General features: G+C 44.0%; 1 protein-coding gene across 3 annotated transcripts in view; it reads right to left on the reverse strand.

Annotated features, from left to right (window-relative positions):
• mkxa (mohawk homeobox a) overlaps positions 1 to 23813 on the reverse strand; it is a 49164-nt gene extending 25351 nt beyond the window's left edge. For all 3 annotated transcript variants that reach the window (XM_072451192.1, XM_072451190.1, XM_072451191.1), the window contains exons 1-4: positions 23605 to 23813; positions 19747 to 19906; positions 13682 to 13835; positions 7090 to 7485 (exon numbers count right to left, since the gene is read on the reverse strand). In XM_072451192.1, the coding sequence (XP_072307293.1) occupies positions 7090 to 7485; positions 13682 to 13835; positions 19747 to 19906; positions 23605 to 23780 (886 nt within the window). In that variant the 5' untranslated portion in view covers positions 23781 to 23813. The remainder of the gene's footprint in view (positions 1 to 7089; positions 7486 to 13681; positions 13836 to 19746; positions 19907 to 23604) is intronic.
• Positions 23814 to 24685: the final 872 nt, after the last annotated feature.

Genomic DNA, 24685 nt, shown 5'->3' on the forward strand with positions numbered 1-24685 from the left:
GTCCCTCATCTGAAGAGTGGGTCCAGCTCGACTCAGACGGTCCCTCTTCTGCCTGAAGAGTGGGTCCAGCTCGCCTCAGTCGGTCCCTCATCTGCCTGAAGAGTGGGTCCAGCTCCAGTCTCCTCGTGTCCGTCTGTCCGTCTGTGAGAGTCGGATCTCTCCTTCACTGTAACTCCTCCAGGTTTCTACGCTTTTTTCCCAAAGAAGTTTTTTTGTAGTTTTTCCTGGCCGAGAAGGAGAGTCTAAGGACAGAGGACCCTGGGACATCGTCCCTCGCCACCACAGACATTGTCTGACTCCATCGCCACCACAGACATTGTTGATTCATTTCTCCCTGTGGCCCTCAGAGGCAACTGTTGTTGTGATTTTGGGCCTTACAAAAATAAATTGATTTGATTTGATTTGTATGCCCTACTGTGGAACATTAAAGCCAAAGGAGCCAAAGCAGGCCAGGTACAAGGTGCAAGCCCTCTTACAGTACAACAAAAAACCCACATGTTTTAGCTTAGTTGATTTTTTCAGCTAAAAATTATTAATTGGTTACAAAAACAAAGGGTTCATTTTTATTTATTTACTAATTATTATTATACATTTATTTTTACATTTCATATTCTTTACAAAACATACCTGCAACTAATAAGTGATTTAAAGGAGACATATTATGCTTTTATGTACTTAGTATTGAACTATAACATACATAGATCATGTACATTGTACATTTTGGTCATTGTAAACAGCAATAAAACATCTTAGAAACGGGTCCATTGACTTCTTGTTCAAAACTTCAGAACTGATAAGCCCCGCCTCTTCATAGTGACATTTCACTGTAAAGAGCAGCAGATTGTTATTTTTATGTTTTTATTTTTGAAAAGTAGCTATTTTCATAACTAAGTACAGGGATGTGGGCGTGGATAGGGGGCAGCACTCGAGCCTCAGTAGCAAGGGGCGTGGATAGGGGGCAGCACTCGAGCCTCAGTAGCAAGGGGCGTGGATAGGGGGCAGCACTCGAGCCTCAGTAGCAAGGGGCGTGGATAGGGGGCAGCACTCGAGCCTCAGTAGAAAGGGGCGGGGATAGGGGGCAGCACTCGAGCCTCAGTAGCAGGGGGCGGGGATAGGGGGCAGCACTCGAGCCTCAGTAGCAAGGGGCGTGGATAGGGGGCAGCACTCGAGCCTCAGTAGCAGGGGGCGGGGATAGGGGGCAGCACTCGAGCCTCAGTAGCAAGGGGCGGGGATAGGGTGCAGCACTCGAGCCTCAGTAGCAGGGGGCGGGGATAGGGTGCAGCACTCGAGCCTCAGTAGCAAGGGGCGGTGATAGGGTGCAGCACTCGAGCCTCAGTAGCAAGGGGCGGGGATAGGGGGCAGCACTCGAGCCTCAGTAGCAAGGGGCGGGGATAGGGTGCAGCACTCGAGCCTCAGTAGCAAGGGGCGGTGATAGGGGGCAGCACTCGAGCCTCAGTAGCAAGGGGCGGGGATAGGGGGCAGCACTCGAGCCTCAGTAGCAAGGGGCGGGGATAGGGTGCAGCACTCGAGCCTCAGTAGCAGGGGGCGGGGATAGGGTGCAGCACTCGAGCCTCAGTAGCAAGGGGCGGGGATAGGGGGCAGCACTCGAGCCTCAGTAGCAAGGGGCGGGGATAGGGGGCAGCACTCGAGCCTCAGTAGTAGGGGGCGGGGATAGGGGGCAGCACTCGAGCCTCAGTAGCAGGACACAACAGGATTACTCAAACATGCAACAATCAAGATACAATATTGTGTAAGATAATGACGAGGAAACACTGCTGTAACATTATGTCCCCTTTAAGACTTCAACATTAAGAATCCAGTATTCAAACTTAAATAGAAATGTCTTTAACCCCATAACAAACATCAGGGTCTAATAATGGATGGACAAAAAAATGCTAAGTGGTCTGGTCAAAGCCCTCGGCTTTTGTCCACAAAATGCTCTAAGTTATTTAGTACACAATGATCTATACAACGTTGGACGGCCCAAACGTGCTACGGAGCAAGAAGCGAGACACTGTGCCAGACTCCTGCCATGTAATATCCCATTAAAGCCTAATTTGGCACAACAATCTGGCATAAGCGCTGGAATTCTTCTGTTCTATGACATACCCCATAGGCCCGGGTTGGTGGAGGTGTTTGGACTGGAGCGCTGCGTGTGGACCTGAATACATTTGTGTGAAGTTTCCATCGAGGTAAATCTCCTCTTTGCGTCTCCTGCCACGTCTCACTGCCCTCTGTGGCCCCAGATAACAACAGCCCGGCGGCACTGAGGGGGGACGGCCAGTGGACACGCTTGGCAGGCGCACCGCAACTGGCCAACAGGGACGTATAATACACATGAGGGAGCTGTAGAAATGAATAGGCAGTGAAAAACGATTGTATTTTTCTCAAATTGCCCATAATGAGGACTACGGTTTAGGTTTAATGCACTTTTAACAAAGGCATGTCGCTTTTTCTGCCAAATGTGCCTTAGTTTGCTGGGGCAGACCACATTAAAGCAGAGGCAAAGTCACACACTGTGGACATCCCAGAAGAAACAGAAGCCATTTCCTGTTTTCTGGTGGATTTGAGATTTCACTTGGTCGAAATTGTGTGTTTTTTTATTGTTAGTGACCTTCAGCCCGGCACCACTGACAGTCACATTATCTTTGACTGAGAATCATAATATGGCAGCATTTTAACAACTAACATATACTGCTATTCGAGTATTTTTGGAAATCAGTCCAACCAAAATAACACAGCAGGACAGTTGAGTTGACGCTTCAGCTGGTTGTGCAAAATAGCAGAACACGTCACTATATTCTTGTAAATTGCTAGTCGAATTGCAGTGAAATATGATGAACTACATTTGAAGATACTGGTTTAAAATATTGTCAAACTGTGATTAAAATAATTAAATTAAAATATACTGTATTAGCAATGGAAATAAAGTAAGACTGTATGGATTTGTGCGCAAAGAAATTACACTTTTGAAAACTGATAAAACAAAGAGCACATTCAAGCCTCCAGTGATGAAAGGTACTTTTGTAAAAGGTTGTATGGAGGATTTTCCTTTGTTTTTAGTTGTCAATGTCTGTTAAACAATAGTTTAATAGATGTACAACAGGCTTGTACTGATGGTCAACTACAAAATAAAAGTGTGTGGATATAATGGGGCAAGTAAAATTCACCAAAAGAAAACGAGGCAACCTTGTCACCTATTGACTGTTGACTCAATCAAACTCACAACGTTCCGTGCTAAACAACCTGCAACCTCCTCCAACGCAATACGCCATTTACTTCTTGGCGGTTTCTTCAAATTGTAGCTTCTTAGCAGTTAGCACAAAATTTCTTACAATGGCAGACAAGAATCCACAAGCATTTAGCCGCGAAAGAGAGTCAGTATTTGAGGCTGCTGAGAAGAGAAGGAGACGTGGGGGAAAAGGAGCAAAGCCAAACTAAAGTTATTCTCTGAGATTCTTTCCAGCGATGGCGTGCGTTGAAGCAGACGAAAGGTCTAAAAAACAGGTCACAAAATCTGAGTGCATTTTTTAATTGTGCCCATGCGATCTGCGTTGAGGTCGAATGATGTGGTAGCAGCAGCAGCACCGGCTCAGATGGTAACCACGGACAGTTTCCAGCGTGAGGACGAGGCGTTAGTTTTTAGGCCCCGGTGGAGGAGGAGGGCCATGTCACGAATGCGCACCAACAGTCATTGGAAAACCCTCTATAAAACCTTTGTCTTTAAATGTGAAACTTGAATCCAAATTCCATAAACCTAAATTATTCAAACTTGTGTGGATATTGTTTAGATTCTCTTATTGCTGTACAACCAGTGAAAATCAAAGAACGATGACTTCCAGACTAAAATATCCATAATGTGCAAGCAACTTTGAGGAAATGAAGTCACCCCGAGTACATAATTACTGCTGTGTGCGTGGGCCAGATCATAGGAGAAATCCACTTTTCAATCGGAGCTCTTTTGCCCAGGCTCTGGGGGGACGGGATCGGAGCGCTGAGGCAGGTGTTCTTTCCCATGAGTCAATAGCGCCGCAGAGAAGTTTCCACGTGTAGATGTAACACAGTAACACTCAGGAGAAACGCGAGACGGAGGCCAAGATGTCAGAGCTAAGGAAAGATATGATATAGAGAAGAGATGAAACAATTTGCCTGGATTGAAAAGACGAGGTCGGCCAGGTACATGAGTCCAGTGGCGTTGGGTTGGAGGTTATTAAAATGTGCTTGGAGAGGAGTTATAAGTCTCTCCTGGTCCATTCATGTCTCGGTTTCCGTCACCATCTGTGGCTCTCAGCAGGTGCCTTGCTGTGAAAACTGGGCTCCGGTCACAAAGTTTGAAGAATTTGGATGCAGAGAGTTGTAACTGTCGCTGTCGGTGAAGCAGCGGAGAAGGAATTTGGCTCTGAAAAATGTGAAACATATTTGCTGTTCTGCATTTGCTTTGAGTTCATTTTCCCAAACCAAAAACCACAACAACGTGTACATTTAAGTTGCGTAACAATGTCATTTGTCGTCAATTTGATGTTTAGTCAAGGCGTTTGGGACTTGGCTGTCAACAATTCATTATAATACTGTTTTGTGAAAACTATATAGTGGAATGCTCGTGTAAGAGCTAAAAACAAGGGTATACAGGTATATCTTTGTGAAAAAGTCTAAATATTCATAACTGAAAGAGCTTGTACAACCCAGGTATATTCTCCGCAAACACTGAGAAACACGAGAGAACAAACTGCGCGTGTGAGCTGGACTCATACAACCTAAAGGAAAACAGCAGCAGTCAAACATATGATGTTGTGTCACATTCTGACCAGGAACAAATGTTTTTTCAAAGGACGTCATGTGAACAGACTTAGTGGATTCTACAGAGCGCAACATTTATTGAGTACTATTTTTAATTAAAATTAATGAATTTATTTTAAAAATAGTTTCCCTCAGCAAAGTATAAAAAATATCCTAAAATGTCTTGTTTCTTTTGACAGAACATGTACATGATATTGCTGCACTCTCAGCACGACAATGCCAGGACCATGGCAGGACCATGCCTGGACCATACCAGGACCATGCCAGGACTATGGCAGGACCATACCAGGACCATACCAGGACCATGCCAGGACTATGGCAGGACCATACCAGGACCATACCAGGACCATGGCAGGACCATACCAGGACCATACCAGGACCATACCAGGACCATGCCAGGACTATGGCAGGACCATACCAGGACCATACCAGGACCATGGCAGGACCATACCAGGACCATACCAGGACCATACCAGGACCATGCCAGGACTATGGCAGGACCATACCAGGACCATACCAGGACCATGGCAGGACCATACCAGGACCATACCAGGACCATGCCAGGACTATGGCAGGACCATACCAGGACCATACCAGGACCATGGCAGGACCATACCAGGACCATACCAGGACCATGCCAGGACTATGGCAGGACCATACCAGGACCATGGCAGGACCATGCCAGGACTATGGCAGGACCATACCAGGACCATGGCAGGACCATGCCAGGACTATGGCAGGACCATACCAGGACCATGGCAGGACCATGCCAGGACTATGGCAGGACTATGCCAGGACCATACCAGGACCATACCAGGACCATACCAGGACCATGGCAGGACCATGCCAGGACTATGGCAGGACCATACCAGGACCATGGCAGGACCATGCCAGGACTATGGCAGGACCATACCAGGACCATGGCAGGACCATGCCAGGACTATGGCAGGACTATGCCAGGACCATACCAGGACCATGGCAGGACCATGCCAGGACCATGGCAGGACCATACCAGGACCATGGCAGGACCATGCCAGGACTATGGCAGGACCATACCAGGACCATGACAGGACCATGCCAGGACTATGGCAGGACCATGCCAGGACCATGGCAGGACCATGCCAGGACTATGGCAGGACCATGCCAGGACTATGGCAGGACTATGGCAGGACCATACCAGGACCATGGCAGGACCATACCAGGTCCATACCAGGACCATGGCAGGACAATGCCAGGACTATGCCAGGACCATGCCAGGACCATGGCACGACCATGCCAGGACTATGGCAGGACCATGCCAGGACTATGGCAGGACCATGCCAGGACTATGGCAGGAGCATGCCAGGACCATGGCAGGACCATACCAGGTCCATACCAGGACCATGGCAGGACAATGCCAGGACTATGCCAGGACCATGCCAGGACCATGGCAGGACCATGCCAGGACTATGGCAGGACCATGTCAGGACTATGGCAGGACCATGCCAGGACTATGGCAGGACCATGCCAGGACCATGGCAGGACCATACCAGGTCCATACCAGGACCATGGCAGGACAATGCCAGGAATATGCCAGGACCATGCCAGGACCATGGCAGGACCATGCCAGGACTATGCCAGGACCATGGCAGGACTATGGCAGGACTATGGCAGGACTATGGCAGGACCATACCAGGTCCATACCAGGACCATGGCAGGACAATGCCAGGAATATGCCAGGACCATGCCAGGACCATGGCAGGACCATGCCAGGACTATGCCAGGACCATGGCAGGACTATGGCAGGACTATGGCAGGACTATGGCAGGACTATGGCAGGACTATGGCAGGACCATGGCAGGACTATGGCAGGACTATGGCAGGACTATGGCAGGACTATGGCAGGACCATGGCAGGACTATGGCAGGACTATGGCAGGACTATGGCAGGACCATGACAGGACCTTCTGCCAAACAGAAGCCCCACAGGAGCGTGTTGTGAGCTCTTGCTGGTCAGAAGCTGTTGCATGTGTGAGGCTATAATACAACATGTTTTGTCCTTTTAGTGGCACAAGAAGCATATTTAGCAGCATATCTCCCTCCTCGCCCAAGTGAAATGGGCGAGGAGGGAGAGAACAGTGTGATCTGGCAGAGATGGTGTAACGTAAAGACAGAGAACAGCTGGAAATAATGGAGCTCAAAGAGGAATTCAAACAAAAGTGCAGATGTGAGGGACCAAACAGAGCAGAGTGAAGGATGTCGTGTGTAATGTGGATTGTGGAGGGGGAAAAATGTGAGAAATGTGGCATCTTACCAGCGCGATACACAAAGTTGGCCTCGGCCTCAGAGGAGGAGGGTGAGAGCAGCTCATCGTCGTACTCGTTGGAGCTGAAGGAGCCCGAGTGGTTCCTCCTACGAGCGTCCATGACGGCGTTGGCCACCATGACGTGGCGCAGCGAGTCGTTCAGGTAGCGGTGTAGCAGACTGCTCTTGTATTTAGGCGGTGACACATAGTCCTCTGGTTCAGCAGCCGACTGGAGCCCTGCGCCCATGCCCATGCCCATGCCCATGCTCATGCCCATGCCCATGCTCATGCCCATGGCCATGCCCATGCCCATCCTGGAGGAGCCCTCTTTCTTGATCACACCCGGGTACATGGGTTTGTTCAGCTCTTCAGGGCCGCTCTGTGTCCTCTGAGGGTTGTCCACATCTAACGTGAAGACATAAAACAAAATCAAGGACATGAAACACTGCATTGAACAAAGTAACAGTTTCACAAGTCAAGACGTAATAATAAAAAGTAGGACTGCACAATATTGAAAATGATTGCGATATTATGATACTGACAATGTAACAGCATTTGAAAAGTATAGTAGCAATGTATTTGCACTTGCTAATATAGATTGAATATGGTAAAAAATCAATACAATCAGCCTTTTGAGTGTTTTTGCAATTTATTTATTTTTTTGTGAATTGCTTATCTTGTAATATGGATATGTGTGTGCTATATTGTGCAGCCCTAATAAAAATCATACAACTTTAAAAAAATAAATAAAGTATCAGTGCCTGTTTGATTAAATAAAGTGATACAGTTACCATGAATCACTATCCAACAATGTGCATATGTTGAAACAATACAGAACTGCAATTTTAAAATGTTCCCTTTTAGATATAATACCACTTCTCGTCTTATTTCTCTCTGTGTTCCATGTTCATAGCTACTTAAACAGACTGGTTATTTTAGACTAATAATTAAATCCCAGTGCAGGGAAACTTTGAGCAGGCACGCTTGCCCCGCTGTTGGCATTGCCTCAAGTACAAAGAGCCGGATCGAGACTTGAGACGTATTACCAAACCAGAACGGATGGTAGTCCATTTCCTCTCCATCTAAAGTGCCCTTGCAAAAATAAATAATTTCCAGAGAGCTCTGTAGCTGACAATATTGATCTGATCAGGTCTGTACCTGATGAAAGAGGGGGAAAGATAAAACACTGGAGTGAAAAAACACATCTCTGGCAGCGGCAAAATCAGGGAGAAACTCACTCCGCATTCTGTCGCTGCCAAGTCTGTAATTTAGTAATTTAGGCAGGTCGGACATTTGATTCAGTCTGGGCCGAATTAGAATTATAGCTCCCACATATCAGAACCACATGTAGTAGCCTTATAGCGCTCTCTCTCTCTCTCTAGCTTTTCTAGGGTGGATTGGTTGTCGGAATGAGTACGTCTGGATGTTGACCACATTGTCTGTAAAATAATAATAGAGCTGATCGGGAATTAAGTCGCTGTACAAGGCTGAATAAAAACCCTAATGTAGAACACAACCTGCTGCGTTCTCTCCTGTCGAATACGGCCCTCATCAAATGTGGCAATGGAGAAATTATGGTAAACCAGTACAAAGTACAATGGTCCTAGTATAGAGCCTTGAGGAACACCATTTACACATTGTAATGGGCCCACAACATTTTTATGTGAATATTTTGTAGAGATGGTTAGTAACATTTTGAAGAATTTGTGTAGTAGTGTAGTGTTCTGACTTTTATTTTAATTTTATGAGTAAGATGTTGTTGGAAGGAACAGTCCCTTCCCACTGAGTCTATAGTGTGCAAACAACTGCGCTTCTTACATCAGATACATGTATTCTTTGGAAATACTTTAATACGTGCACAATTCAGTCATCAGGAATCAGATTTTAAATGCATATTGCATCCACACGTTACTCAGTACTCAAGTATTAGTTCCTCGCAATACTTTTTTTACCCTTGATTGCGAAATTATTTAGGTCATTACTTTTTACTTCTAGTCCTTATAAAGAATTGTTAATTGTATTTGATGTCAAATCAATGAATCAAATTTTAGTGATACAATAATTGTGAGAAAAAACAGCATGATTGCACATTTATTTACTATTAGACCATGGTCAAACAAAAGTGAATGTATCTGTAATTCCCATTGTCCATTACTATTCTTCAAGTTTGTGACCATCTTTATGAAATGTAACTTTCTGAATGAAAACATAATGTTAATGTGACAATAACATACTTAATTTGATGTGCATTTTTGGACTATATTGACATATGTTTAAGTTCTTACGATTATATAGTATAATAATCACGACTATCGATTAATGATTAATGCATACGTAAAATCTTGACATTTCACAGTCATTCTTTAGGCCCTGTGTATTATCAAACAAAACGAGTTAGTTAGTTAGTTAGTTAGTACTGCTCTACTGTAAATGTCAGGCAGGTTGTACATTGAAGCAGCAGTAGGAGGAATGTGAATGGGGTCGGTGGGGTCACTGGGGCCCCAGAAATAGCCTGAGAGACAAAAGCACAGGCTTACAAACATAATGGAGGGCTCTTTTTTGGCACCGTCACAGAAGTGGGAGCAGCTTTGAGACCATAATGTGACAAGGAGAAGAGCCGTGCAGATATAGAGAGGCCCTGGTGGTACGGTGGCCTGTGGTGGACACAATGCAAACAGTGCACACACATTCCACAGCAGCCGCACGCTCAGCTTCACCTTCTGGGACGTGTAATTAAAGACTTGTCCCACCAAAACGATGCTCCTCTTTGTTGCTCTTTCAGAGATTGAGTGCATGTGTTGGATATTATGAGTCTGGTGGATCATGTTTTGTGCTCTGATCCTGCCAGTCCCAGCGTGTAGTGTATTTGAAATGCACAGCAGGCAGAAGTATTTGCTGATATTGTAGTGTTTCCTGAGATATTGGTAAGATATTGAAAATGTTGCAGATATTTGGGAATTATATTTTCTCTGCTTTGCCTCAGTCACTCCCAGTCTGTTCTCAGAGCATCAGGTATGTCTTTTTAAAACATAGTTTGTGACTTTTTGAAGGTAAAATGTCACCTGCATGATTCCATGGAAATATATGATTAAAATCATACACAGAACATTCTCTATGGAAATACATTTTATGCCATAGTAAATATGTCGGTGTAATCCCTCATTCGTCCAGGCGTGTTCCATAGTAGAAAAAGCTTCAGTTGTAGTCATCTGGACTCAGTTTGAAAAAGTAGACGTTTCGACTCTCATCCAAGAGTCATTGTCAATAACAGAATTTAGGTCGAGAACTCCGATATTAATACTGTTCTGTGGTAAGACCCGCCCATTGGGAGGAGCCTTCCTGAAGTAGAAAGAGTTGTTGGTTTCAACAGAAACTCCCCCCTTGTATCTACCGAGCTAGCCTATTCAGAATCTTAATGGGCTATTAGAATCCTCTTTGTCTTTGTGAGACCCTGGCTCAACCACCCTGAGTACCTGATTAGCATTTGAATTCCCTGGTCCTTTACCTTTCCAGGGGTTCAGTAACCCATTATAGATAACAGGAAGATTAAACCTAAGCCCTCCATTTCTGTTTAAAGAAGGTCTTTCTTTTTTAACAAAAATGCCCTCTCAGCCTGTGGTTACCCCGCTTGGGCTCTCAACAGAGTGAAGAGAACCAAGAAGCAGGACAAAAGGGAAACTGAACAGAGAAGGAAGGGTGTTTCTATCCCTTATGTGTCTGGCCTGTCGGAAAAACTGCAGAGAATTTTTAGACAACACGAAGTCCCTGTTTATTTTAAACCAGGAAACACTTTAAGACAAAAACTGGTTCACCCAAAGGACAAGTTGCCGACTCAAAAACAGAGCAATATAGTTTATTCGATCCAATGCAGTGAAGAAAGCTGTAAAGAACGTTACATAGGTGAGACGAAACAGCCTCTACACAAGAGGCTTTATCAGCACAGAAGAAATACTAGTTCAGGTCCACAGAGCGCCGTGCATCTCCATCTTGAAGCCTCTAATCACTCGTTTGAAGACGGTGAGGTGAAGGTTTTAAGCAGGGAGAAAAGATGGTTTGAAAGAGGAGTCAAGGAAGCTATTTTTGTTAAAAAAGAAAGACCTTCTTTAAACAGAAATGGAGGGCTTAGGTTTCATCTTCCTGTTATCTATAATGGGTTACTGAACCCCTGGAAAGGTAAAGGACCAGGGAATTCAAATGCTAATCAGGTACTCAGGGTGTTTGAGCCAGGGTCTCACTAAGACAAAGAGGATTCTAATAGCCCATTAAGATTCTGAATAGGCTAGCTCGGTAGATACAAGGGGGGAGTTTCTGTTGAAACCAACAACTCTTTCTACTTCAGGAAGGCTCCTCCCAATGGGCGGGTCTTACCACAGAACAGTATTAATATCGGAGTTCTCGACCTAAATTCTGTTATTGACAATGACTCTTGGATGAGAGTCGAAACGTCTAATTTTTCAAACTGAGTCCAGATGACTACAACTGAAGCTTTTTCTACTATGCCATAGTAAAGCAAATGTTTCCAAAGAAACAAACAGGAGGAGCACTTCCAGGCCAAGTATGAGTCAGGTTTTGTGGCGATACGAGTCCATTAACAGAAGGACAAATGTTTTAGTATATTTTCAGTGCAAAAAACATATAAAATGAAAAAAACTTGCTTTTGTTTAGTCTAATTTTTGGTTCAAAACGTATGTACCGTGCCTAAAAAGACAATGGGTTAAAATGGAAATAGAAGGCTGTATGTGTCACATGCATGCAGATTATTTTATATCCCAGATAAACACATTTGGTTATTATTTTTACAAAAGCAAAACATTTATTGGTGAACTTTACCATAACTTAACATACTTTTGTGGTCCCTGCTATGGATTTTAAATTGTTACTATTGTTATTGGCAAATGGGTTATAGGCCACAACAGCAAGACAATATCAACTCAAAAAGTCTGCATCAGAATATATTAATAAATTATTATTATAATTATTATTATTGCTGTCATGACCACAAGATCTAAATATATCATATCAATAACATTCTCCATCAACAAGTTTCCTCTTGCAGAGCCAAAAATAAACTGATTGGTTACTTTTTTTTTTTTAAAAGTTAGATTTTAGAGCCACGCTCTCTTAAATTTGTGATATTATTGCCATTAATTATGCTATTGTAAAAACAATATAATCATAACATTCCACTTACTCTTCACTATCAAACATTAAGTGTTTTTTCCCCTTGTGTAGCGCTCATGTCCACAGTCAGTGTGTGTGCAGTAAATACACAGTGTCATGTAGAATTGCAGGCTGCAGACGGGCTTGGCTCCGTGGGGTGTCCTAATGACAGTGTGTGTCAGCCTGCTGTCTCCCCGGGCCACACAGCCTCCACGCAGCCTCCACACAGCCTCCACGCAGCCTCCACACAGCCTCCACACAGCCTCCACGCAGCCTCCACACAGCCTCCACACAGCCTCCACGCAGCCTCCACACAGCCTCCACGCAGCCTCCACACAGCCTCCACACAGCATCTACACGGCCTCCACACAGCCTCCACACAGCCTCCACACAGCCTCCACACAGCATCTACACAGCATCTACACGGCCTCCACACAGCCTCCACACAGCATCTACACGACCTCCACACGGCCTCCACACAGCCTCCACACAGCATCTACACAGCATCTACACGGCCTCCACACAGCCTCCACACAGCATCTACACAGCATCTACACGGCCTCCACACAGCCTCCACACAGCATCTACACGGCCTCCACGCAGCCTCCACACAGCCTCCACGCAGCCTCCACACAGCATCTACACAGCATCTACACGGCCTCCACACAGCCTCCACACAGCATCTACACGGCCTCCACGCAGCCTCCACACAGCCTCCACGCAGCCTCCACACAGCATCTACACAGCATCTACACGGCCTCCACACAGCCTCCACACAGCATCTACACGGCCTCCACGCAGCCTCCACACAGCCTCCACGCAGCCTCCACACAGCATCTACACAGCATCTACACGGCCTCCACACAGCCTCCACACAGCATCTACACGGCCTCCACGCAGCCTCCACACAGCCTCCACGCAGCCTCCACACAGCATCTACACAGCATCTACACGGCCTCCACGCAGCCTCCACACAGGCTCTTTCATGCTCAGGGATAAAATTGTAATTCTACATTTACAGCAGTGTTTTTGTTTTATTATTCTTAATATATTTGAATGTGATGATGATTTTGTGTTGGCAAGAAAAGAGAGGACACACACACACACACATATTATGATATTGTGATATTGTGATATATGATGATATTGTGATATATGATGATATTATGATATGATGATGCTCTACTTTCATTTATTTTTGTATCTATTGGCTTTTGTTTTTAATTATTCATGCCACATAGAACCAGATGCCTCAAGACAAAGTGTCCAGCCCATTTTAAAACAACAACAGCAGAGTGTACATCAGAGGTTTGAACGGTGTAGCTTCAGGTTTGTGGGCAAAGACTGAATCCACTGCATCAATGACGCATCAGATATTTACTTAGTAGTACACATTGTAACTGTTTTATTTAATAACATGTAAAGACAGAATGAGCCGTACCCTCGGAGCAGCTGTCGTCGCTGCTCACGCTCAGCCTCTCGGCATTGCCCTGCACATATTTGTTGTAGAGTTTGATCCTCAGAGCCCAGCTTAGGTCGGGCTGCCTCACCGTGTTCTTCAGCCGTCTCCGAGCGTTGGCAAACCAGTTTGAGACCTGCACACACAACACAAACACAATATTATTATATCTCCAAACAGCCTCACAGCCAAAGCAAAGACTGTCCTAGATGAGAATGTGTGCTTTGGGTCTGCTTCATCTCATTCACAAAAACAAGAGCGAAGGGAAAAGGCTTGGGTTACAATGAGACGGTCTATGTGAAACCCAAAGAAACATCCCAGAAGCCCTACAGTGCATCTTCTTTGCATCAGTGGCCATGTAGAAACCTTTAACACTTTCCAAATGCAACGGCGAAAGCGACGTTCCATTAAACAACGTTCCAACCGAGATGCACATCCCTGCTGCTTATTCTGGAGCCTGCTGCCTTCTTGGAATAATAGATTTTTTCCAAACAGGGCCTTGAAGATGCAATAAAAAGGACACTTGAGCTGGTGCTCTCTCTTTCACTGGGAACAAAGACCATTAGATGTTATACTAGAATAACTTTTCATGCTCTATAGACTTCAAGCGGCTTATTGAGGGCCTGGGACAGAGGACTTATGCTAGAGTACTTATTTTCTGATATGCATTCTGTGTCAGGTTTCTCATTAAATAAGAGCGTCCCACATCCTCTGTATGAGACACAGGGCTGAGGGACACTGGCTGTGACAGACAGCTGGCCAAGTCACATCTGGAATAAGATCCCTCTCTGGAGACAAGCCACAGTGCGTGTTTTATATCATGTGAAAAAACATACAGTGGTGTTTAGCTCAGGTGGTAGAGCCTCTCGAGCTCATCATTTCATCACTGTGTCATTCTGCCACTTCAAGCCCAGACTCTGACCATTTTCTGGAAGTTTTACTGTATTCCACTGTCCAATAAGGACAAAATATAACCAATATAAGGTCTGATTTCTCCTCACTACATGATTAGTCCACCAATCGCTACTGGTCCTCTATGAAAGTTATTCTGCTCATCATAATCGTTCTCTGGGGTATGCAGACTCTAAAACACATCAATCAAAATGTCTAAATAGAATAAACAATATTTGAATTTAATCAATCATACACTTTTTAAATATTCTCAAACTAGAACCTTCAGTCACCTTATTTCAACTTTTTCTTTATTGATCTTGTATTAAAAAGTCCCGATTTACAATAGAAGTAATCACAGACTCGGTGGTTACAAACATAATGGATATTTGAAGGATATTTGCAGCCCTAATGTTAGAGAGTTCCACAACAGAACGGTGGCCTGTCCCATGTCGCTGCCAGATGGTTCAGCCCTAGGTGGACTACTCCACTCGTGTCTGTGCCGTGTACCATAGAGGAGACTGTAGGAGACACAGCATGACCGCCTAATGCTCGATAATGGAGAAACGGAACACTGTACAAGCACAAACTGTGAAGAACGCACATGGAACAACTGGGCAGCGCTGGAGAACATGACAGATTTAGATGCTTGACCACCTGCTGCCAGGACAGCACAGACAGTGATGCGCCCTTAGTAACAGGGACAGGGAGCGGCTGGAGCGACCTGTGGAACATCTGTGTGGGACAAGGCTCTCGCAGGACAGTGAAACAAGAGGCTTTAAACAATTTACCTTTGATTTAAATTAGGTCAATTCTGCCCATAACTTGAACATCACAAATTCATGGGAAATGTGAAGAAAAAAACGTAATAATTGTGACATAAACCTGTTGTTGAGTTCTGAAAGGACATTTTGCAGATATGTCAAACATGTCAATATTATCGACCACATTTGAATGATATTATGGCGGAGGTATGTGCTAAAATGTGAATGTTGTTTCACGCATACTGTATATAAAATATGTACTATACAGTCATGTGGATTGTGCAACAATGTGGTTTGTGCAATAATGTGGATTGTGCAATAATGTGTTTTGTGCAATAATGTGGTTTGTGCAATAATGTGGTTTGTGCAATGATGTGGTTTGTGCTACATTGTGGATTGTGCAATGATGTGGATTGTGCGATGTATTACTGTGTATAAGAAATGTACTAGTTTCCTTGTTGGCCCTTTTTTCACCTCAGCCTCTTGGGACGACGAATGGAAATTAGCCTTCAACTATAATCGGCTGTGTTTACATTCATGTTGTATCATGTCATATCCACAAGTACAATAACAATGAACTAGAGTCCAGTTACCAGACTGAAATGTAGCTCTACATATAGTAGAAAAAGCTTCAGTTGTAGTCATCTGGACTCAGTTTGAAAAAATAGACGTTTCGACTCTCATCCAAGAGTCATTGTCAATAAAAGAATTTAGATCGAGAACTCCGATATTAATACTGTTCTGTGGTAAGACCCGCCCATTGGGAGGAGCCTTCCTGAAGTAGAAAGAGTTGTTTGTTTCAACAGAAACTTCCCCCTTGTATCTACTGAGCTAGCCTATTCAGAATCTTAATGGGCTATTAGAGCCTTCCATTTCTGTTTAAACAGAAATGGAGGGCTAAGGTTTAATCTTCCTGTTATTTATAATGGGTTACTGAACCCCTGGAAAGGTAGAGGACCAGGACATTTAGATGCTAATCAGGTACTCAGGGTGGTTGAGCCAGGGTCTCACAAAGACAAAGAGGATTCTAATAGCCCATTAAGATTCTGAATAGGCTAGCTCGGTAGATACAAGGGGGAAGTTTCTGTTGAAACAAACAACTCTTTCTACTTCAGGAAGGCTCCTCCCAATGGGCGGGTCTTACCACAGAACAGTATTAATATCGGAGTTCTCGATCTAAATTCTTTTATTGACAATGACTCTTGGATGAGAGTCGAAACGTCTATTTTTTCAAACTGAGTCCAGATGACTACAACTGAAGCTTTTTCTACTATGGAACACGCCTGGACGAATGAGGGATTACACCGACAGCTCTACATATATGTATGTCCTGGTTAAGCCCTTCAGGTTGTATGCTGCTGCTCAGAGTCTTACTGTTTAAGTGTCTTTATTGTGCTTTCATATTTACACAATGGTAATTTGTAGGGGGTTTATTAGATGGGGTATTGCACTTTACATCGAAAATAGGTAGTGTTTGATGCTCTAAATTCCATTGTTTTCTATAAAAATGACAATTAGATAATTTGCAACGGCTGAAGCCATTGCTAGTGTCTGCGTCTCTCCCTCCCTCTCTCTCCCTCCCTCCCTCCCCCTCTCTCTCTCCCTCCCTCCCTCCCTCCCTCTCTCACTCTCTCTCTCCCCCTCCCTCTACCTCCCTCTCCATCTCTCCCTCTCTCTCCCTCTCCCCCCTCTCTCTCTCTCCCTCCCTCTCCCCCTCTCTCTCTCTCCCCCTCTCTCTCTCTCCCTCTCTCCCTCCCTCTCCATCTCTCCCTCTCCCCCTCTCTCTCCCTCCCTCTCCATCTCTCCCTCTCTCTCCCTCTCCCCCCTCTCTCTCTCTCCCTCCCTCTCCCCCTCTCTCTCTCTCCCCCTCTCTCTCTCTCCCTCTCTCCCTCCCTCTCCATCTCTCCCTCTCCCCCTCTCTCTCTCTCTCCCTCCCTCTCCATCTCTCCCTCTCTCCATCTCTCCCTCTCTCCATCTCTCTCTCTCTCTCTCGCTCGACTGGCTCCGTCACAAAAGCCTAAAGAATAAAGTCTAAAGAATTCCGCAGACACTGATAATGCCCAAATTAATTTAAAATGGGTAAAAAATACTAATACTTTTGAAAATTCTGCAAAAAGTACAAGTTGTTCAAATGTCAAAAGTAATAGCACACGTACTACTGTGAAAGCGATCATAATGGGGTATAACTTGTTGAAATCGGTTGAAGCGTTAAGGAGTTGAAACTGGTTAAATGGAAAATCATCCATTGACATCACTCAAAAATACAAGAACATATAGCGTCTGCGTGACATCACGCAGACGCTCAATAAAAACTTTGAATTCAATAAAATTTCCAGCTACGTCATTTACTGTTGGCTCAATGTATTACAATATATCACCATCAGAGGTGGCAAGTGACAAAGTATTTGTACTTTACTTTTTTCTGATAACTGTTTACTCCTTACTTTTTAAAACAAGTATCTGGACTTTCTATTCCTCACATTATCAAAATGGTTGTTACTTTTGTTTAAATCAGCATTTTTTTTTTTTTTTCTCTCCATGTGCACCCATGTCATTGAAGCCCTTTTACTTCTACTGTTGATCCCGCTGTGCAGCGTGGACTCACAGACTCATGTTGGAAGAAATATAAGCTGATTAGACCTAAGGCCGTGCCGTGAACATGAAAAGAACCGGTAGAGAGGGAAAAGAGCTGCACGGAGAGCGAGGCACAGAGGTGAGAGAGGAGGAGCGTGGTCATGTGGTGTTTTCAGCAGTACTTTGACTTTTACCAGTCATTTTGTAGACAAGTAATTGTAGTTTTAATTGAGTACTGACCTTTAGTACTTTTGCCACCTCTGATCACCATATCACAATACGGCATTAAACGTATCTACCTGTGGATGCACAGGTGGCGCACTATGCCTCTGGTGGAGTCATTCTGGCATAAACCCATGCATAATTAGGCAATAGCGACTGATGCTAATGACCTGTGAAGTAGCAATGTTAGTATAACTTAACAGAAGGTCAGGCTTGGATAAGAGCCTGACCACAGCTACAGTAGCACAGAGCGGCCCATTCAATGCAATTATGTTTGCATCTGAAAGAGTTTAAAAGTGCGTCTCTGGGATGGCAGGAGGAAGTCAGCCGTCACTCAGGCTGTCAGCCGATGGCCGCTAGGGGTAGAGTCATTAGCATGTTATTGATACGCTAACTTTGTATAAAAGAATGACTGACTGGTAAATCCCAAGAAATGTGCTCAAATAATCATAAAAATGACAGTGTATGTTTTTTTTGCTTCTTCAATCCATCAGAGCTCTGTTTTCATTCCATCTACAGTCAGGACGTTATTCCAAATGTGTCTGAAACGAGGTGTACACAAGATGGGAGATAAGTTTTGACCCCGGGCCCTCGCGTCTCTTGTTTAGGTGTCATCTCGGACATGCGCATGCTTTCATCCTGAAGTCCAACACAAAGCATTTCACTGCCTCTGCTCAGCCCAAAACAAACACAGCGCTCGCCATGAGGAGGAGCAGATCAGGAGCAGTGCGCCGCTCTGCACACGCCAGAGGCTAGAGGCTCGCACAGGAAGCTACAAGCGGTGGTCTGAGTGCAGCGCTGAGGGGAGTACAAGCTGTAATGGTAGACGGTTCATATAGAGAGTAAAAGTAAAGCCTTATCTATAAGAACAGTGTACATAGGAATTAGAGATGGACCGATATATCTGCCGCCTGATACATTGGCTTGATATTGGCACGTTTTATCATATCAGCTGTAACTGTATATAAATATATTGTTTTGGCCAACCCACTGCCCAAAAACAGCCATAAAGGTTTATTTTGACCACTCATGTGTGACGAAGACACTGCACATGTGGTGTTACACTGCTTTCTTATGTCTGTGGTAAAACAAAGCTGTGGGTGAGTTTGTAGTGGTTACAATGGAACAAAATGCCTGTTGGATTGACAAAATATCTTCTTAATATTAATGAGTTACTCCAGAATACATTTTAATCAATACCATTCGTCCCTAAATCAGAACGGACCATCTTTGAGTCATTACAGACATTGGGCTTGACAGCACAGAGAGCTTTCTTCAAGCCCGTCACCATGACTGCAGCGAGATTCCTCCCCAAGGACTCAGACCAGCAGCCCCACTGTCAACCACTATATTTTACTCATCATCAGTGAGTAAACCCGTGCTTTTGTTGAAGTACAATCAAACCCATGACCTATGAACACTCCTCGCCGTGTCTGGCTTTTAACAGGCGATCTAAAAATAAAACCATCTCTGGACTTTACAATTGCTTTTCCACATTTATGAAAATTATAGGGAAAAATATGGGCTGCCAACAGCTTTTTGAGAGAATATTGACTTGGGTGTGTGTAGTGTGTAGTGTGTAGTGTGTGGTCGGACCTGCACCAGGGTCATCTGCGAGCCCAGGGCCAGCAGGATCTTCTCGGTCTTGGTGGGGTAGGGGTTGTCACGGTGCTTGTACAGCCACTGCTTTAGCGGCCGAGCCATGTCCTGTAACGCCTGCCGCTTGTGCCGCACTTTCCCTCCGCTCGGACGCCCGCTGCAGAAAGAAAGACGAATGCAACATGACAAATTACATTTTAGTCGAGGCTTTCTAAACCAAGCAAAATACTGATTACAATTTATCCAGCTCTTCATCTAGACCGGTACTTTAGAGTGTGTACGACAGGTTTATAGGAGTGTACTTGTTGTAAAATATAAATTATACTGTAGTTTTACACCAATCAAGCAGGAGCCTGTGGAATAGAATAAAAGAAACACTGATTTGAGTGTAATGTCAAACTGTGGAATATTCCAGGTGAAACAATAGATCAATAGATGCACTCTGCAACACAAAATTGCTGTTGAAGCAGAACTTTTTCCCTCTTTCAATATGTTTCCTGGTTAATTATGCGTATTTTAAGCAAAACTAATAATACTGATGACATGGCATTCCTCAGAAAAGAAAAAGTATTATTCTGTAGATGATAAAATAGTGTTTGCAGTAGCATTTAGTCCGCTCTTGTAGTTGCTGAACAGTGGGAGGGAGCAGCTTTTCTACATTGAAATGAATTGATTGCTTCTGTCCGTTTGTGTACGTTCTCTCAGATGCTGAGGGCAGTGGGGCACTGACCAGAGAAGTTACATTGTGCACCTTGAACTTGATTGAAAAATTGTACATTACTTTTTTACAAATGTTCCCAGCGTGTCGCCTTGTCACTGAATCCTGTGAAACTCGGAATGAGCCCGTTGTCAGCCGTGTAATCTTCTCTCCCGGAGCACTGTCATTAGTCTGAAGAGGTTGGCCCGAGTTACAGGGACACGGAGACATCGCGACAGTGAGACACGCGGCAGGTTTATCTCGCAGAGGCCGCAGAGCGCTAACACCTCGCAGCCAGGCAAACAAAAACACATCCACGTTCTGCGCAGAGAAGGAAGGCCAGCGAGAACAATGTAGCAGGGTCAGCGGCCAAGCCAAGGCTTTCACGCAAGGCAGGGACAAACAGCCCAAATTATACTGCTGGGCTTCCCTAACACAACAAGATGAGAGCCCAGCTGAGGCGAGAGAAAGCACTGAGACATTCTTGGTTACAGTAAGTCTGGAAGATGAAATATGCAATATAACATGGTTTTACTATAAATGTTAGGATTTATAATAGAAGAGCGGTGTCCATGGTACTGCTCAAAACAACAGAGGCCATACATCTTTTAGCCCAAGTAATACTACAGAGCAGTTTATCAAAAATAGTGTTAGTTACAGTTAGTTTAGTTCATTTGGGCAATTTTACATTACAACATTACACACATTAACACTATATATGAGTGGAACTTTTCAGAAAGTAAGCCACCTATGTGTCTCAATGGACATGTAGCTTTGTCTGAAATGTTCCGCAGTATGACATTAAACAGTTGTGCAAGATTATTCCATGTAGTTGAGCAGAATTTGTTTCGCTCCTAGAGTCACAATGAGACCTCTGTGTGCTCTCTGCTTTTATTGTCAGAAAATATGCATGCTAGTGGGCGCAAAACACTACTCTGGCCTCCAAAGATGTGAAACTAGTTCTGTTTTTCATGTTTCTTAGACGGTACAAATCAGGTAAAGCGTCCTTAAGCTCATCTATCTGACATTTAGTGTTTTACTTGATGGTTCTACCTGCTTCCTGAGACAAGTTTAATGCCATACTATGGAACATTCCAAGCAACGCGATGACAAGCAGGTGGCGCACTCTCCATCAGAAAGGTTATGTGTTGCACCTTTTAAGTGCTCTTGTTAGTATCTGAAATCAGTTGTTTTGTTGTACAATGTGGATGTGGTGGAATAGAATTGATCGTTGTCATGCGTTGCTTACATAAGGTCTAAGTCACATGATCTCTCTGCAGTGTGCATGTCCTGCCTGTGTTTGTCTGTGTGCCAGGTTGTACCCCACCTAAGGCCCAAAGTCACAAAAGAAGAAATAAGGACAATATTTATATTTTGTATCATCCACTGCCATTGTCAATTATTATCCGAAAAAAATAAAATAAGCAATACTTCTTTAATGATTTCTAGGGTAGAAATACGTCAATACGCTTTGCTTTTCTATCACAAAGGATGAAAAAATAAAATAGTCATAATCTCCTTACAAATAATGTAAAATACAACAATAGTAAATGTGTCTGAAAGTGTAATTTGTATTTGATTTTTCATATTTTGTGATATTCTGAGGTTGATCATAGTTTTTTTCATTTATATCACATTATTATCCACTTCAGGTTTGTGTCCATTCTGAATTCTAGAATGTCTTTTAGTCTTGAACGTCTAGTATTGAGTGTAATCATCTGGAGTCCTTTGCGGGGCAGCCCACCTGTCCCGCTCTGCTCTCCTGTAGATGTCAGTGTGGCGCTGCTCTGCTCGCTTCCGCACATGTTAAAACCTCCGCTCCGCCTCGGCTTCATTTTCTACAAATATTTTCCTTGTAATCCGAAAGGCTGTGTACATCCTGGAGGACATTTGACTGCGCTTTCCCCCTCCGCACTCGCCGTCCTCAGGTATATCACACCGCTAGACCGCGCGCACTTAAGCTAACACTAGCGCGGCGACGTTCTCCTACACCTGTTCCTTGTCACTAAACTATTACGACAGAGACGGGCTCGACCACACAGAAGGTTGAAGGACAAACGCTGTCATTGGATCCAGATGGAGGCTTGTTTCTTTTTTCCTCTTTGAAAGCTACTGCACATTTCTGACCCACTTATTAATTTCAAAGATTAGCTGCGAACAACAACACCTAAATGGGAAGCAGGCGACGGGGGGAAGGGACTATTGGAACCAGCTGCGAGGGGGAACGGCTGTCATCTCTACGACGCGCACAGCTTATTTTGACAATGAGTACATCCGTTACGTGATTTGAGCCAAAATATTTATTCAAAAATACTGTATGACGTCTGTCGGTCTTGTCTGTTTAGTTGTTCTTATCAAGCGCTTCAGGTCTGGTGACGGCTTGTTGTGCATTCCAGCGCTAGTGTTGGCTTGATGGAGTGATTATAATTAAATGTCACTCTAAATGTCATTCTTACAACAGATACAACTATATTTTAATGAACTGTTATCCATCGGCTGTTTCAAAATTGCACGTCGATTGAATTTTATTGCTGCCGATGCAAGATAATAAAGTAAAACATGACGAGGACAACATATTATGGTAGTAAAAAAATACATTTCATTACATTTAATCCTTTAGTTGATTTAGTCAACAATTGGTTAATTATTTTATCAACATTTTAAGGATTTATCTACAACAGCACTAATGAGTAAGAAATAAGTCGATTTTTGCCAGTCGACCAAGAGTTTCACAAATGTATTTCAGTTACTGTTATCGTAATATAAAAAGGCACAAAATACATCACAAAATAAGAGTACTTTCTCTATGTTACGATGTGGTCTTATTGTAGTTCTGTTAAAACTCAAAATCATCCTGAACTGTTCTGGAAAGGTCACATTCTGACTTTTTTCCATTTCAGTACTTGTGCAAATGATTATCTAGTTTTGATACTAGTTTTCGTACCGATTAATATCTGATTTTCGATAATTTTGTTCACCCTATTCACGTTCCGTCGTATCCTACCAGGCATGACTGAATGTAACCGACAGCATGTGACAAATAAATGCTCTTTTGTCGTTTAACACTTTGTACAGCCACTTTTCGTTTTCACTTAAACTCAGCAGACCTACAGAACGCTGTCAGACCATATGAAAGCCATTGACATTGGAGCACGTACCCGCTGCGCCTGTGCCTGTTGGCCTGGCTGTCTCGGATGCCCGGGTTTCCAGACAGCAGGTCCGGATGTTGCCCGTCCATCACCTCGAGGTAATTCCGGCTGCTCATCTCCACCTCCTGAGCCTTCTCCTCGAACAGCACCTGGCTGCTCAGTTTGTTAAAGACGATGGTGTTCATCTTTGTGTGAATAAGTCTTCAATGGGGCCAAAAACAAAAACAAGGAAGACGAGGAAAAATACAATAAAATTCCTTCTTTGTGAGTCAACGTGTCCTCCAGTCACTCCTGAAAGAGAAAAAACGGTTTTAAATAGCTGAAAACTGAATACCTATACATAAATACTACATATACAAAGTGTTAATAGGCTATAGACTCTACTATTACAATATGTATTGCTTATGTAGCCTTTATCAGTAATAGCCTACACTTTCTAATATTTGCTGACATTCCTGAACGTGTCAAAAGTTTTATGTCAAGTGTAGACTCAGAAACTAGTATTCATTTAATCAAATCTATTTATGCCGACACTTGTCAGAGCAGAAGTGGCAGATATATCGAAAAAAAAGTGATACATCGCAATAGCTGTTTTGGAGATTTGCAAAATTAGTATACATCTTTACAGCACGTACCGACAATAATTTTAAACGATTAACCGGAAAAAGATGTAGACACATTGAGTGTTCTTCCTTCTGTGGTTAAGTATACGCGGGGGCAGGCACGTTTCGGTAGATTCGCGACGCTCTGTGAAAATATCGTTATCGAGTTAACACAAAATTAATATATTTTTTTTTTACTTGACTTTGGAGTTTTTAGATTCACTTCACGCATTTTAGCCCACACTTTTCCACACATTATTTGAAGAAGTGTTGTGACGTCGCTGCACTTCGTGATGCCTCGTCGCGTGCGCCGCCTCGTCGCGCGCGCGCTGCGGTCTGTCACTGTAAAACTCGGACCTGTTTATTTTGCCTGCCTCGCGCCTTTTATTTTATACAGAGAAAACAGAAGCCCACGCGCCGCCTGCTTCCACATGTGTGCGACATTTCACTGCACGAGCCTACTTCCATGGAAAGAGCCTACTGTCGAG

Source organism: Eucyclogobius newberryi, unplaced genomic scaffold, assembly GCF_026437365.1.
Source record: "Eucyclogobius newberryi isolate DKJ021-1_F unplaced genomic scaffold, fEucNew1.0.hap1 SCAF_18, whole genome shotgun sequence".
Classification (NCBI taxonomy): domain Eukaryota; kingdom Metazoa; phylum Chordata; class Actinopteri; order Gobiiformes; family Gobiidae; genus Eucyclogobius; species Eucyclogobius newberryi.